Source organism: Crocodylus porosus, unplaced genomic scaffold (assembly GCF_001723895.1).
Source record: "Crocodylus porosus isolate Cpor-Errol unplaced genomic scaffold, CroPor_comp1, whole genome shotgun sequence".
Taxonomy (NCBI): Eukaryota; Metazoa; Chordata; order Crocodylia; family Crocodylidae; genus Crocodylus; species Crocodylus porosus.
In genome coordinates this window covers 120,093,704-120,107,972 of record NW_017728943.1, presented here as the reverse complement: position 1 = coordinate 120,107,972, position 14,269 = coordinate 120,093,704, and the positions used below count along the sequence as shown (strand labels likewise).

The following is a 14,269-nucleotide window of genomic DNA, read 5'->3' as shown; positions in this document are numbered from 1 at the left end:
GTCCGCCCATTTGCTGAGCCTGTCCAAGTCAGCCTGGATCGCCTCCTGTCTTCTAGTGTGGATGCTTTCCCCCAAAGTGAATTAGCACTGAATTAAGTTTCAGGGGGGCGGGGCAGGGGAAAGGTTATCATCTGAAGAGCCATGTGAATAACTGATTCATCTTGGTTTGCTTGCAGTTCTGAAAAATAATAATAAAAAAAATTGTAGCAAACAAAAATTAAATTTAAAAAATAAATGAAAAAAAAACAAATGAATCATTTCATTTGACCCAAAATAAAATGTTTTATTTCCTTTCTTTAGTTTTTCAAAATATTTTACTTTAATTAATTTTGAAATTAAACATTGTATCTGTATTTATGTGCATATTATAAGCGCTGAGAATTTCAGTGCCCTGGTCCTAGGGGTGGTTGAGTGAAAAAAAAACCAAACGCATGGATTTACACATGAAATAAAGTTTGCTTGATGACATAGAAATAGGAAAATAAAAAATAAGTATAAAAATAAAGATAGGGATGAAAATAATAAGAATACAATAAGAATTAAATTTTAAAATATTGGTGTAAAAAATTCAGAACAATTTAAAAATGCGTAAAAAATAATTGAATTAATGAAATGACACTAAAATTCATTAAATTAATTAACCACTTTTGGTTACATATCAGCAAACTGAACTATAGACATCACCAGTCTGTAGTGGGGATTAGCAGTGTGCAGTGTTACCTGCTGTAATTTAGTACAAAGAGATCAGCAGGGTAGGTTGTTATGTGGTGCCCCCTGCAGCAATTTACTGTGAATAGCACACTGAGCATTTCATGAGATTTCAGACTGATTACATGTAAACAGTGATGGAAAAATAAAACCCACTGTTTCAATTTAGGAGGCATAGAATGCAACCCTGGGCCCCTTGTACAAGCGATGGGGCTTTAGTTCTCCCTAAATTCATAGATTCATAGATGTTAGGGTTGGAAGGGACCTCAGTAGGTCATCGAGTCTGACCCCCTGCTCTGGGTAGGAAAGAGCTAGGTGCTTGTCCATTCTCCTCTTGAAGACCCGCAAGGTAGGGGAGAGCACCACTTCCCTTGGAAGCCCATTCCAGATTCTGGCAACCCTTACTGTGCAGAAGTTCTTTATAATGTCCAACCTAAATCTGCTGGTCTACATCAATTTGTGGCCACTGTTCCTAGTTACTCTAGGGGGTGCCCTAGTAAATAGAGCATGTCCTATTCCCTGCTGCCCTCCCTTGATGAATTTATAGGCAGCCACAAGATCACTCCTCAGCCTTCTCTTGTGAAGGCTAAAGAGATCTAGGTCCGTCAGTCTCTCCACGTAGGGCCTTCCCTGCAGGCCTCTGACCGTATGAGTGGCCCTCGTGTGAACCCTCTCAAGAGTCTCCGCATCCTTCTTGAAGTACGGTGCTCAAAACTGGACACAGTACTCCAACTCCAATGGTTCCATCACCGTGGAAATCATGAAACTTATTTTTCCATCATTGTGTCAGTTAAAAACCCACCATTTCAATTTAGGGACTTCCATCACTGGTATGGAACAGTGATGGCCTACCGGCAGCTCACCCCTCTGGCTGCAGGCAGGCTCCACCAGAAAAAAAAAAGAAAAAGCAGGGACCCAATCCCTGATCCTTTTTTTCCCCCCTAGAGCCTGCCCACCGTCAGCCAGGGGATGAGCTGCCAGCAGGTCCTGAGTTGTGGGGGGCCCGGTCCTTCTCTACATGGCAGTGGTGCCCACTGGAGCTGCCTGCTAGCAGGCGGGTGCTGCCTGGGGCATCACTATTGCAGAGGGAAGGACCAGGAACCCCTGCAGCTCAGGGCCTGCTGGCAGTTCACCCTGCCAGCTGCAAGAGAGGTAGGTAGGCTCCACTGGAAAAAAAAAAAGCAGGCCCCTCGCCACTGTTTTCTCTTGTCTTGGCAGAGCCTGTCCACATGAGCTGCTGCTGAGTCACACAGCCCCTGAGCTGCAGGGGGCCTGGTGCTTCCCTCCAAGGCAGTACTGCCCTTCAGGGTCGCTTGGTTGGCATGCTGGTGGGGGAGTGCTACCCCAGGTCACAGGCAGCACCTGGCCCAATCCAATGGTGCACAGGGTGCTGGAAGCCCAGGTATACTCAGGCTTGGAAACTCAGGCTTGGCGGACTTCCAGTGCCTCATGCACTGTCTCTGCACCTTCGTGACACCTGGGACTGCCCAAGAATTGGCTGGCTTGCCCCTGGGGTAGTGTAGAAAGGTGGCAGGAGGGTGGCTGGGTGTGCTGGTGGCTGGAGAAGGTGGGGGCATGGTGCACAGGGTGCTGAAAGCCCACCAAGCCCAAGCTTCTCTGAGCACACCTGGGCTTTCAGCACCCATGGACCATCCCAGCTGCCTTCTCTGGATGTATCGCTGCAATTTGTTACATAACAAACTAAAAAACATTTGATGGGTTTTACTTTCCTGAGTAACAAAGTCATTTAAAAAGAAATACACTGCCAGATGTGCACAGCTTGATGAAACTGAAACGTAATACACTGCCGCAGGTGTAAACTGTGACACCATTAAACCAGTAAAAAAGGGCAATTAATCCACTTAAAAGGCCAATTTCGTGACATGTACATGCACCCCTTAAGAACTAAACCCTTATCACGTGTACAAGGGCCCCAAATGACCAGTCATTTGACTGAGTCTGGCTATTGGCACCCAGAGAAGATATTATGAGGTAAGCGAGGCTGTAAACTTGTAGTGCACCATTCTTTCCACAGTAACTGCACGTCTGTCTGTTCTTACTCTGTGATAAATATAACACAGCTACCCCATTTTCACTGTGGGTTAAGCTACCCTCTCAGAAATTAAATTTTAAGGTTTTTTCCAGGATTTATGTACCCCAGACTGTTATTGTACTGTCCAGGCCCAAAGTCATCTCTGCTCCAACATCATTGACTTTACTCTGAACTGGACCTGCATTACTTCTGTTGCTCTACAAGCTGGCTGTTGTTAGTAAAATATAACATTTGAAAGCAGCATTAAGAAATTTCAGGGACTCGGTAGGCGTACTCATACAAAGATTCCAGCAGTCATTTGCTTTCGGTTGTTTCCCCTTTAAAACACAGTAAGCCATTTTGTTTCTATACCTGCATGGCATGAGCCTCTTTTGTCTCCTGATTAGGTGGCAATCATTAAGAAACTAAACATGTTTTGGCAAATGCAGCAAAGTGCATACGCATATGCCTGGAATGCACATAAAGCATCTCCTAATCTAGAAAAAGAGTTCTGAGAAATATAAAAAAGGGAAAATGTAAACACCTGCAATTATGGTCTCAAGCTAAGGAAAAATTAAGTACTTGATAAACCGTATTTAATATGAAAGACAGCCGTGTCTTTAAGTAGCCTGTTCATAGTACATCTCAAATTAAAGTCAGCGCTTAGATAAATGAACATTCATTTCTAAGACCTACGAGTGGTTAAAATATTTATTTTTAAAAGGAAACAAGTAGAGTCCATTCAGCTAGCAAAATTCTCCACCTTAGTCCTTTTTAGCCAGCTTCACATGTGAGGGGCGAGGTTCAAATGTAATATGTACCTACATGTGTCAGCTGCTTTTGGAGCTGTCAAGTTAAACTGAATGCTACTTAGCAGACTTCTGCACAGCAGTGTCCTTCTTTAATCATGTGGCACCTGATTTATTTTGGCTTCTAGGTTTGACTGCCTGAGGGCCCTTCAGCCAGATCCTTTGAATCAGCTGCATATTTAGTCCATTTAGTATTTTGCTTTGATTTTGTTTTGCATTAATATTACTTACTGTGTGATGCTTAGACAGACACCTTAAATGTATTAAATTAAAAAGTTCTAATTCCTTGCTTCTCGTATTATGACAGAAATCTGAACAAGAATTAAATAGGATAGCCAGTAGTGAGTAGCACTTAATACTTTTTTCCACAGAAAAATAAATGAGACTATCAGGATCAGTGGGACTGAGTCCATTCTCTCTCATTGGTCAGCCTAATTTCTTGTTGTTCTGCTTTGCAGTCCTTTAGTAAACAGAATGAGGATTTTGTGCCTCATTTCTGCTACCCTTTTGTTGAGTGATTTTACTATTTGTTACTTGTATGCAGGAACTTCTCCCAGTGGAGCACACACTGAACCGTGGACTTTTGTAGTAGTGCATGATCCAGAAATAAAACATAAAGTTCGGGAGATCATCGAGGAGGAAGAAGAAGTAAACTACAGGAAAAGGATGGGAGACAAATGGGTGCATGACCTAAAAAGACTGAGGTACAAACATCAATACAAAAAGCGGCCAAGATTTTTCAACATGATGACAAATCAGAGGACATGAAGGGCATATCCAGATGAGTGTGCACATACAGTTTACAGTGCTACACACCCATCTGCAGTGCCACAAACCACACATGCAGGCATTTATCACGCTGCTGATTTGCAGTGTGGTGGGTTTTTCTGACACTGGAAAATCCCAGTGTTAAAAGAACCTGTGGCAGAAAAAAACAGGGCAGTGCATATGGCAGCAACATGCACCACCTGAAACCAGAGCCTGGCTGGCCAGACCCACATTCCAGCTGCCAGCCAGGCTCTATGCACCTGGATTACGGCTGCTGCAGCAGCACTAGGCCACCAGGTAAGGCTGCCTCCTCTACTCCACCCAGGGCAACTCGCCACATGTCAGAGCATGCGTGCATGAGCATTCTCCAGGGACAAGTAGCAGCAGCACAACTATGTGCTACTGCTCTTTGTCTTCAGGGAAACACATGTGTACTCTCATCTGGACATGCCCAAAAAGAGCTTGATTTGGAAAACTGGGTGAGCAGACAACAGCAAAAAGTAATGAAAGTTAGACAGACAAATGTCAAGACACCCAAAATGCTTAGTTGCTTCTGAAAATCTTGAAAAAGTAAACTCATAACTGAAAACTTGTCAGCTGTGTTTGCTCAGAAAACATATTCTAACTAATACTTTTATTTATTTTAAGGGAAAACAAAGAAGCTTTTTGAATCAAATACAAATATTTGCTTTAAAATATTTTTGCCCAAGGATCTTTAAGTATTCCTCATTTTGCAAGGTATTTTCCAAAAGAGAAGAAATTAATCCCTCCTTAGATTCTACCCCATTTCAATAGAGCTAAGAAGACAGCTGAGATCATGGCAGCTTCTTCCACCAGGCTACTTCTTCATAGAGTGGCTGTTTCAATTCCATAACTGAAAGGATTAAATTCCTCCTTTTGGGGGCAGATATTTTCCATAATCTAGCTTACATGATTCAAGGTAAAGACTTGCATGAATCCTTAGCTTTAGAGAAATAAGGAAACCCCCTGAAATCAATGGAGCTTTCGCAGCATATTACATTAAGCATTTGGGATCAGAGGCTAGCAGTTCCATATGCCCCACCTCTTTGATAATAGCATTTATAGTTTTTATTTGTTCATATCAATAGTATTTATTGTTCTGGTACAGAACCAGAATACATGGGAGCTATATAAATAATTTAAATGTAGCTCTTTCTGTATAATAATGAGATTAGAATATTTGCATAAGATGGTATTACATATATTATCTCTTCACAAATAGCACCAATAAAATCCTTGCTTGTTTTGTGAGTTCCTATAATACCACTCCTGGAACCAATGTCACTGAAGTAAAAATGTCTGAAAAACAGGCCAATGAGCTAGGTTGGATGACCATCACTCCATCATGGAAAGTATTTAAGGAAAGGTTGGACAGCCATTGGCTGGGGATGATCTAGGCATAGCAATGCCTATGTTCTACCATGGTATTTCCTGTGCTTCTGGGCATTTTTGGCTGTCTCTGCCCGCCCCCCCCCCACCTTTTCTGTTATGTATGTCAAGGTATTTATATGTCCTCCCAGAGGCATTAGGTGTTGGCTACAACCAAGGCTGGGGACTTTGACTGGTGTGTGCCAATGTTCCTGCTGGGAGCAAAGCTGGAGGTTCCTGGCTAGAGGGTCTTGTCCCTCTACTGAGGGTCAGGCTGATTGCCATATTTGTGGATCAGGAAGGAATTATACCTCATGGTCAGATTGATAGGGAATGTGAGCAGTTTTGCCTTCCTCTGTAGTTGGCTGCAGTTCCTCTGTAGTTCCTCTGGGTTGCCTGCCCTTTACCTGGGACCTCTTGAGCATATATTCACAACATTTTATGCAGGACATTGGCTGCTGTGGTTCACCTCTTAAACCTGTGTGACAGGTTAGAGTGTTAGATCTTGTGTTGTGTCAGAGTTGATGGTAGTCTTATGTAGAGTTTGCATAGGTTGAGTTGGATAGAGATGGCCCTGCCCCAGGTGGGGTTTTGAACTGGATGTCCTTTGGAGGTTCCTTCCAGCCTTACTTCTTTATGGCTCTATGACTATAAGTGTAACTGTGGAGGAGCAGATGGGACAGTCCCCAGGCACCACCTTTGTGCAGGAGCTCAAAAACAGCCATGACCACAGTGGTGGCTGATCATGCCACTCAATGAGATTCACGGCAGCTGGCATTGCCCTAGGTGCTGCATGGATGTCTTGAGCATGGAGCTGCCCAGCTGTGCCTCTGTGGATGGTTGCGTTTGTGTGCATAACTGAGACAAGGTTGTTTTTAAGCTATGTCAGGAATTCCCATCTTGATAGACTGAAAATAAGCATTGCAGTAGGAATTACAGTATTTTGCTTTGGAAGATTAAGTCACTTCCTATCTTCCTGATGCCTGAAGGCAAGTGCCCTGAGTCTAGGCCACAGGTAAGAAAAGATAGATCTGTATCACATTTCTGTACAACAACACTACAGAGCTGGACAAAAAAACAAGTCTTTTATCCATATTGTCCACATGTACTAAGATTTAGGGCTCTAGTTCAGGTCTATTTCTATAAAAAAAAACACTCAACATTTTAAATAAAAATATTATTAGTAATATCAGTACATTTAATATTTTATTAAAATTCTAAAGTGTTCACTAACAATAATTTGTGGTAAGTTTTCTTTTGTCTTTAAGAGCCCCATCATCATAACTGTTGCATCCTTTTCCCAAATCTTTATGGCCAATGCAAGTATTTTGTGATGTAGTGAAAAGGATTAGGCAACAAAAAAATAATGGTCTTAACAATGAACTTTTTGCAGAACAAATTGGATCAAAGAATACCTGGATACAGCTCCCTATCTGATCCTCATTTTTAAGCAGGTATATGGGAGACTTCCAAATGGCAAAAAGAGGACCCATTACTACAATGAGATCAGTGTTTCTATTGCCTGTGGTATCCTTCTGGCTGCACTGCAGGTATGTCAGTGATTTGTCACACAGTTGGGTTGGGTTTAGACAAGGCATGGATGAATTGGTTTGAATAAAATAACAAAACTGAACCTTAGCCCCAAACTGGGACTAAACCCAAGTCTTATGGGAGGTGTGAAAAAGCTTGACATTACTATTCAAAAAATTAATAGAATCACATGAAAACTTGAAGCTTTGAATGCTCCTATATTGCTAGTACATATTTGTACTGAAAAATGCTCTGCCCAATATGAAGAGGCTTAGGTCCAGGAAGATAAATCCCATCTTCCTTTAATATTGGTTAACAGTAAGAAAAACCGTGCGTCTCATGTTGCCTGCACCTCCTTTTAGAGAGTTGATCCTGGCACATACAGCACAGAAATGGCAGAGCTAAGATTCTCAAGATAGCAGTCTGACAATCATAAACCATAATACTATTAACACCTTCCTTTCATTAATCCCTAGAAAATACTTTAAGGATCATTGCTCTGAGATCATCTTTAGTCTTATAAGGCACAGCACTGCAAAAAAAGAGGAAGCACTTAGTAGGCAAGGCAGTTTCACTCATTTTGTTCAAAGCATTTCTGAAGATGAATTCATGTATAAGGCATATGAAACTGCATGTTTTACACTGGGCAATCAGATAATCTTATTAATCTCTCAACATTTAATTCATTTTATTATCTGTAATACACACAGATAAATATATGAATCATCAAGGTTTCCTGGGTGTTATATCACTATAACAGGGGCAGGAAAATGGCGCTTACACTGAACCAGCTTGTTACTATTGAAATAAGTCTTTCCCTTCTGTGCCCTTTTTGATGTCTGGTGGTTGTATCAAAGGAAAATCTTCCGAGGTACAGAGCTGAGGAGGAAGCAGTCCGTGTGACTGAAATGTGCCACTGGTGTGCCACTCCTCTGTAGCTGCCTGGGTAGCTGTCCACTTCCCCTCCCAGTACCTGAGTAGGAAGAGGGCACACTGGGCATGTGGCTAAAAGAGAAGGGAGCAGACCCACCACCTTGGGCCACCAACCACCATGGAGCTCTACTCTTCCCACAGACCTCCTGCTCTTCAGTTCCTTTAGGAGTCCTTGCAGTCAGTTATTTGCAGCTATCCTAAGCCCCCAAAGGTTGTACTGTCTTGCTCCTCACCAGTCATTAGGTCTTGGTCTCTTTAGGCTCCACTCTTCCTCCTTCCATAATCCCTCCCTGGGCCTTTATGCAGACAGATACCTGATGGTCCTTGTAGCTCAGCAGTGGTGCTCCCTCCTCCCTGACTCTTGCTCAGCGCATAGTTGCTGACAAGACTGTCGAGTAGTGTTGAGCGCTATGGAGTCCTGTCAATGACTATGAACTGAGCAAGAGGCACTGGGGGTGGAGGGGGGAGACCACTGCTGAGCTACGAGTGCTGGGCAGACTTCTGGGTGTGAGAAGCTCAGCTTGTGAAAATGTTATGAAACTGGCACTCCTCCATATTTAATAGATCTCCGTTCGTCCCAAAGGTTCCCCAAATGCTTAGCAGATTAAATAGCAGGCCATGCACTGCCCTAAATCCTCAGGCAGAAACCCCACTGAACTGGGGAGAGCTGCATGCTCATCTCTTGGTTATGTTTGCCCTTTAGTGTTTGTCATGTTTCCCCATTTCCTTGTGGGTGTTGTCATTGGCAGACTGGGCAACAGGTGACTGGTCTGAATGAATGTCTTTGTTTTTCTGTAAAATCCAAACTAAATAAAGTGCATGTTCATAGCAGGTGACAAGCTATTCCTAAGGGGAAAACGTCACACCTCTTAAGAGGCACACCCCTGCCTATGGAGTACTGCCTATAGAGAGGGCAGCAAACTTGAGATGCCCTTTGTTGCACTTGCTGCAGGCACTGAAACAGGCCCAGTATAAATCAGATCAATCCTTCAAGCTGCTCTAACTCCCAGCACCCTCCTCATCACTGTCGCTGAGCGGTGGCATAGCATGGAGTGCTAAAGTAACAGAACATGCCAGATATCCTGGAACAGCTCCAGATTTCAGCTCTCCAAACCTGGGGCATTTGTTCCAAATTTGGACAAAAATAAATAATTCTGGATCAGATCTAGGCAGCGTCCTATGGAGTCTGCTGAGAGGATGCAGCTTGATGCTCTCTGTTGTGAGAATGCAGTTTCCTCCTGACCTGGAAGCAGCATAGCTATGTTCATGCAGCACCATGCCCAGGTTTGTTAGCCCTGCCTCTCAGTGCTGCTTGAATGCAGCTGTGCTAAGTAGCTCTGGTGACCAGTGAGATGATTAGGTTGGGTACAGTACCACGGGAATGTAGCACTGCTGCTTCTGGTTCAGGAGGTAGCTGCAGTTGACATTTGCATGTTACACTTCACCTGGACCTCAGCTGCACTAGTTAGCCTGTACACAACACTTCGCTGTGGGAGCTGCAGCAACCGGATTCAGAAATAGGGTCAACTACACCAGTAGTTCCAGTAGTTTTGCTACTCCAGTAATATAACAGTAGCATAAGGAGGGGTGGGCAACTGCAGCACCAGCCTTGGGTGCCCACTTAGAGGGAGTGCAAAAACAGCAGCTGCTGCCACTGGCCCAGCCTCTGCTGCCCAGGGCACAAATCCTGGTAGTTGTACCACTGTGTCCCAGACTGTGTTCCTTGAAAGACAGTTTCTTTACAGAAGCCCCACTGTAATAGCTGCTTCAGGTGGGCTCCTCTCCACTCCCCCACCCCAACATGGTAGGACCTGTGAGGCTACTTTCTTTAGTCTTTGTTGCTTCATCATTAGGGAAATCCTTTCCTGTCCCTTGGCTCTTCCTGTGGGGCCCTTTATGCAGTTGATGGCATGTAGAGGGGACAGAACAGTATTCTGAATGTTGAATTTCTGCCTCCCCAAATCCTCAAATATGCTATGTTTGCAGGAACCCCCAAGATTTGCCTTAAGTACGATAGGAAACCTTCTTTGTTGTTGCTAAGGCTATCAGTAGAATAAAGTTGAGTTCTAAAGCCTGATGGACAGTATGGGCATTATTGTAGGAATGGCAGTCAATGAACATTATTGTACAGTGGACATTATTGTAGGAATGGAGAGGCAGTCACAGACTCGGGAGTAAGGATTTTATTTTGGTCTGTTCATTTAAAAGTGTTTCTGCCTGTCCCTACCTCCTCCTCTCTCATTCCAGAACGTGGGTCTGGTGACAGTGACTTCTACCCCTCTGAATTGTGGCCCTCGTCTCAGGGTGCTGCTTCACCGCCCAGCAAATGAGAAGTTACTCTTGCTGCTCCCTGTTGGATATCCCAGCAAAGACGCCACTGTGCCTGATCTGACACGGAAGCCCCTGGATGATATTATGGTAGCTATGTGAGCATGAAAAAATCAAGGCGAGCAACTACCAAAATGCCTGTTGTAAATCAACAACTCCCATAATTCTGCTTCTCTTCATATCTATTGTGCACAGTTCATCTTTGTCCTTTTTTATGCATCTGCTGCACTGGCTGTTTATACTGGTATGCCTTTTTAGTGCTAGCATTTGCAGTGGCTACATTCACTATATGCAGTGAGTAGTCAAGCATGGTGAATTTGACAGCTGTTATTATCAATGAGCCTGGTTGATTGTTCCAGGGGATGTACACAATGGCATTTAAATGACCTTCATCACTCAAATTGCTTCTCCACCTGAGGGGACAACTTTTTTCCTGAATTGGGAAATTGCCCTTGTGTGATACTTTTGTGATTGTCACTTGCACAGCTATTTTCATATTAGGGCTTTTGTTCAAGGGAAGCATTAGAGAGCTTAAGGAGACCTAAGTGGCTCAGATAATTGATATTGCTGAGCATGCATTATTCAAGCACTCCTCCAGTAGCTTTATTAAACTTTGCAAGGATAGGGATTGTACCTGTCTGAACTAGACTCTTCTCAGACTGCCTTTGCTTTGGTGTCATTGATAGGAGCCCCCAGCTGTGGGCAGACTAAAGCAGTGGTTCTCAACCTCTGGTACCCCCTGCCAATCGACACGGAAAAAGCGAAACCAGAAGTCCCACCATGGCACTTCTGGTTTCACTGCCATGAGCCGAGTCCCACTTTTTCCATCACGACCCAGGGCAAAGCAGCCTGTGCAGGGCCTCCCTCCCTATCCCCCAGCACGCTGACACTGGGGAGTAAAAGCCCCGGCGCACCAGACACGGCGGGAGGACGGCGGCTGGAACTTCCGGCCTGAGCAGGGAAAGACCAAAACGCAGCACCCGTGTACCCCCTGCCTGTGTCTCACGTACCTCCAGGGGTACACGTACCATGGGTTAAGAAACACTGATCTAAAGCACACAAGCTAATTTCCACCTATTTACATTCTCACTGACATCCTGTCACACTTCTAGCTTCTTTCATTTCTTGGAGTCTCAGACCAGCGGAGTCTCCCTGTGCCTGAAGAAGGGTGATTGTGCCTGAAAGGTTGCAAAGAACTTTTTTTCTAACTACTCAGTTGGCCTAATAAAAGATATCACATCTACCCAAAGAACCTTGCCTGCCTAAAGCATGCAAGGCATCTGAGGTGTTTTAACTGGTATCCTCCACACATGCCCTGGTTATGTATACATGATACGGTGGCTAAATCACTGGTGCCTTGTCTGCCCTAGAGAATCCAACATTGTTGCTCCTGATTTGGCATGCATGAAGTAACACTGACCCTGGGTTTGTTACAAAAAAAGCCTCTGTCATTAAAGCTATGCTGGTGAGTTAAATCAGGAAAAAACCCCTAGAGGGGACACAGCATATGCAAAGAGGATTTTTTTTGCTGCCAGCAAAGCTACCCCATCTTCCCAAAACAGACTGACAATCTTTTAGGAGTGGTGGGCCAAATTAGTACAGCTCACTCCAAAGGTGGGCTGTCATCACTTCCCCTGCCGATCTTCTGACCCAGCTGCTGCTTTCCATGTCGCTACTGCACTTTTGATCCAGTTGTTACTTCCTTCCGGGGAATTGCCTTTGCCATTCAGCTACCTGGGCTGGATGGAATTCCTTGCGGGGCCTGATCTGACCTGTAAGCTATAGGTTGCTAATCCCCAACACTGTGCTAACAAAAGTGCTCTCTGTTAGCATCTGCATCAGGGATTCTGCTGGAAAGGTGACTTGTAATTAAAAGAGCACACAAAATTAATTGCCAAAAGAAGATATGTTTTGTTTTTCCCATTTTTGGACTTTGCAAATTAACATATAGAGAAGAAGCTCATAAAAATGAACCTGAAAATTGCACAGCTGTGACATAGAAATGACTCATTTAAAGATTTCACCCACCAAAGCACCTTTAACGCTACAAAGCAGAACTCTTTGTTTCTAAAATATGCATTTGGATGCAACCACTTCAATCATATTACACTGCTGATGAGACACCAGTGAGAATCTTACAAATCAAGCTTTAGCACTGCTCTTTTGTCAAACCTGCTTGGGACTGCCACTATTCTTTAACAATTGTGCTGTCATTTTTTCAGCTGTAAATGAAAAGCGTAGATAAGAAACTTTTGCTCTTGCATTTCCCTGCAGGACATTCTTAAATAAAATGAAAAATTCCATCTACCAGTTGTTTTACATGTATTAATTAAAGGCTTTTCGTTTGTTTGGTTCTAATAACTGTGTTATCTTGGTAGAGATTAAGTGGGTAGAAATGTCTCACAAGGAGTCCATGGGGGTTTTATTTTTATATTCAGCTACCCATTAAAAATATCAACTAAGAATCACCAACTGGTCTAGATTTTCTACAGCACTCAGCCCATTGCATCTCCCACAGTGGCTAAGCCTTCACTGACACCCAATGTACTGAAGAGGGGGCCACTTGTTTTAGTGCTCATGTAGGAGCCAAGTTCTTCTGAAAATTTTATCTCAAATGTAGGCTTTGAATGTTTTGGAAATTTAGCCCTTAGTGAGGAATACCTGAAAGCCTGGGAATTTAAGATCTTAGCTGAAAAACAAAGAGCCCTTACATTATCCAGTCAATGCTACTTCCAGTGCACAATCATTCCTTTAAAGACACTTTAGATGTTTTCATTATTCAGTGTTTACTGTGCTTTTTTTATAGCTCAGAATTTTTCTGTGTTCTTAAGCTCCTCTGACGATCACACTGAGCCTTTAGGAGTGCCTGGCATAATGGCACTTCCTGGCTGGGCTATTCCAAAACATGCCATGCCCAGCTGCTCCTGAAAGCATTCTCCAAACCTAGAAGAGAGGCCATTCTGGGGCATCACCAGCAGCCACTACCAACCATACTGGACATGGAAGTCTCAAGAATAGCCTCACTGTCTTATTTCTGAGTTTGGAATGTGCCTGAGAGAATGGATGTGTTGCATGTGTTCAGGAACAGCTCATGGGGCACAACAACACCAAGGTATAGACGTACCCTGAGATCCCATTAACACTGACAGTGGGTAATAAGCTAAACTTTCTGAACCAGAAACAGTCTGTCTCTCTATGGCTGGGTCTGCATGTAGTCTTTGTACCAGCAGTACCAACATTTCAGTTAAGGTTTTTATAGTGGCAGAAGATATCTGATATCCCACTATAGCTTATTGTCCTTCTTGCATAGGATTTACCATGCTGGTATTGTTAAAGTACTGCAACTTCAGAGAGTGGAGTTACATCCCAAACCTACTTAGACCATGAGAAGCAAGGGGAGCTACAAGCAAAGGAGTCAGATCCTTAGCCCAAAAGTGTAGAGCTAAGCTACTTTAGCGCAAAGATGAAAAAAATAGAGGTAAGCAGAACCAGATATACATAATTCTGTGTTGATTTTTCAAACATGCTTAGATTGGCCTCACTGTTTTCACTGAAGATGCATGAACTACCATGGACTTCAGCAAGTGCACAGCTAGACCACCAGAATGTTTTTGAAAATCCCACCTAGCTAGTATGACTTAGCTACACTACTATTATCGAATTTGCATTGCACTTCTGACTCATAACTCACAAGGCTTTACATTGTTTCTCTACTGGCCAAAAAATGAGATAGCTTTGGTCAGTATGATAGGTAGTGGACCCCGTACATTGA

At 43.5% G+C, this 14,269-nt stretch overlaps 1 protein-coding gene across 1 annotated transcript in view; it reads left to right on the top strand.

The window, feature by feature from the left end:
- The window catches only part of IYD (iodotyrosine deiodinase), a 31,370-nt gene extending 19,838 nt beyond the window's left edge, over positions 1-11,532 (top strand). Inside the window, exons 2-4 of the mRNA XM_019548630.1 lie at positions 3,986-4,253; positions 7,100-7,256; positions 10,417-11,532. Of these exons, the coding sequence (XP_019404175.1) occupies positions 3,986-4,253; positions 7,100-7,256; positions 10,417-10,599 (608 nt within the window). The 3' untranslated portion in view covers positions 10,600-11,532. The remainder of the gene's footprint in view (positions 1-3,985; positions 4,254-7,099; positions 7,257-10,416) is intronic.
- The last annotated feature ends 2,737 nt before the right edge of the window (positions 11,533-14,269 follow it).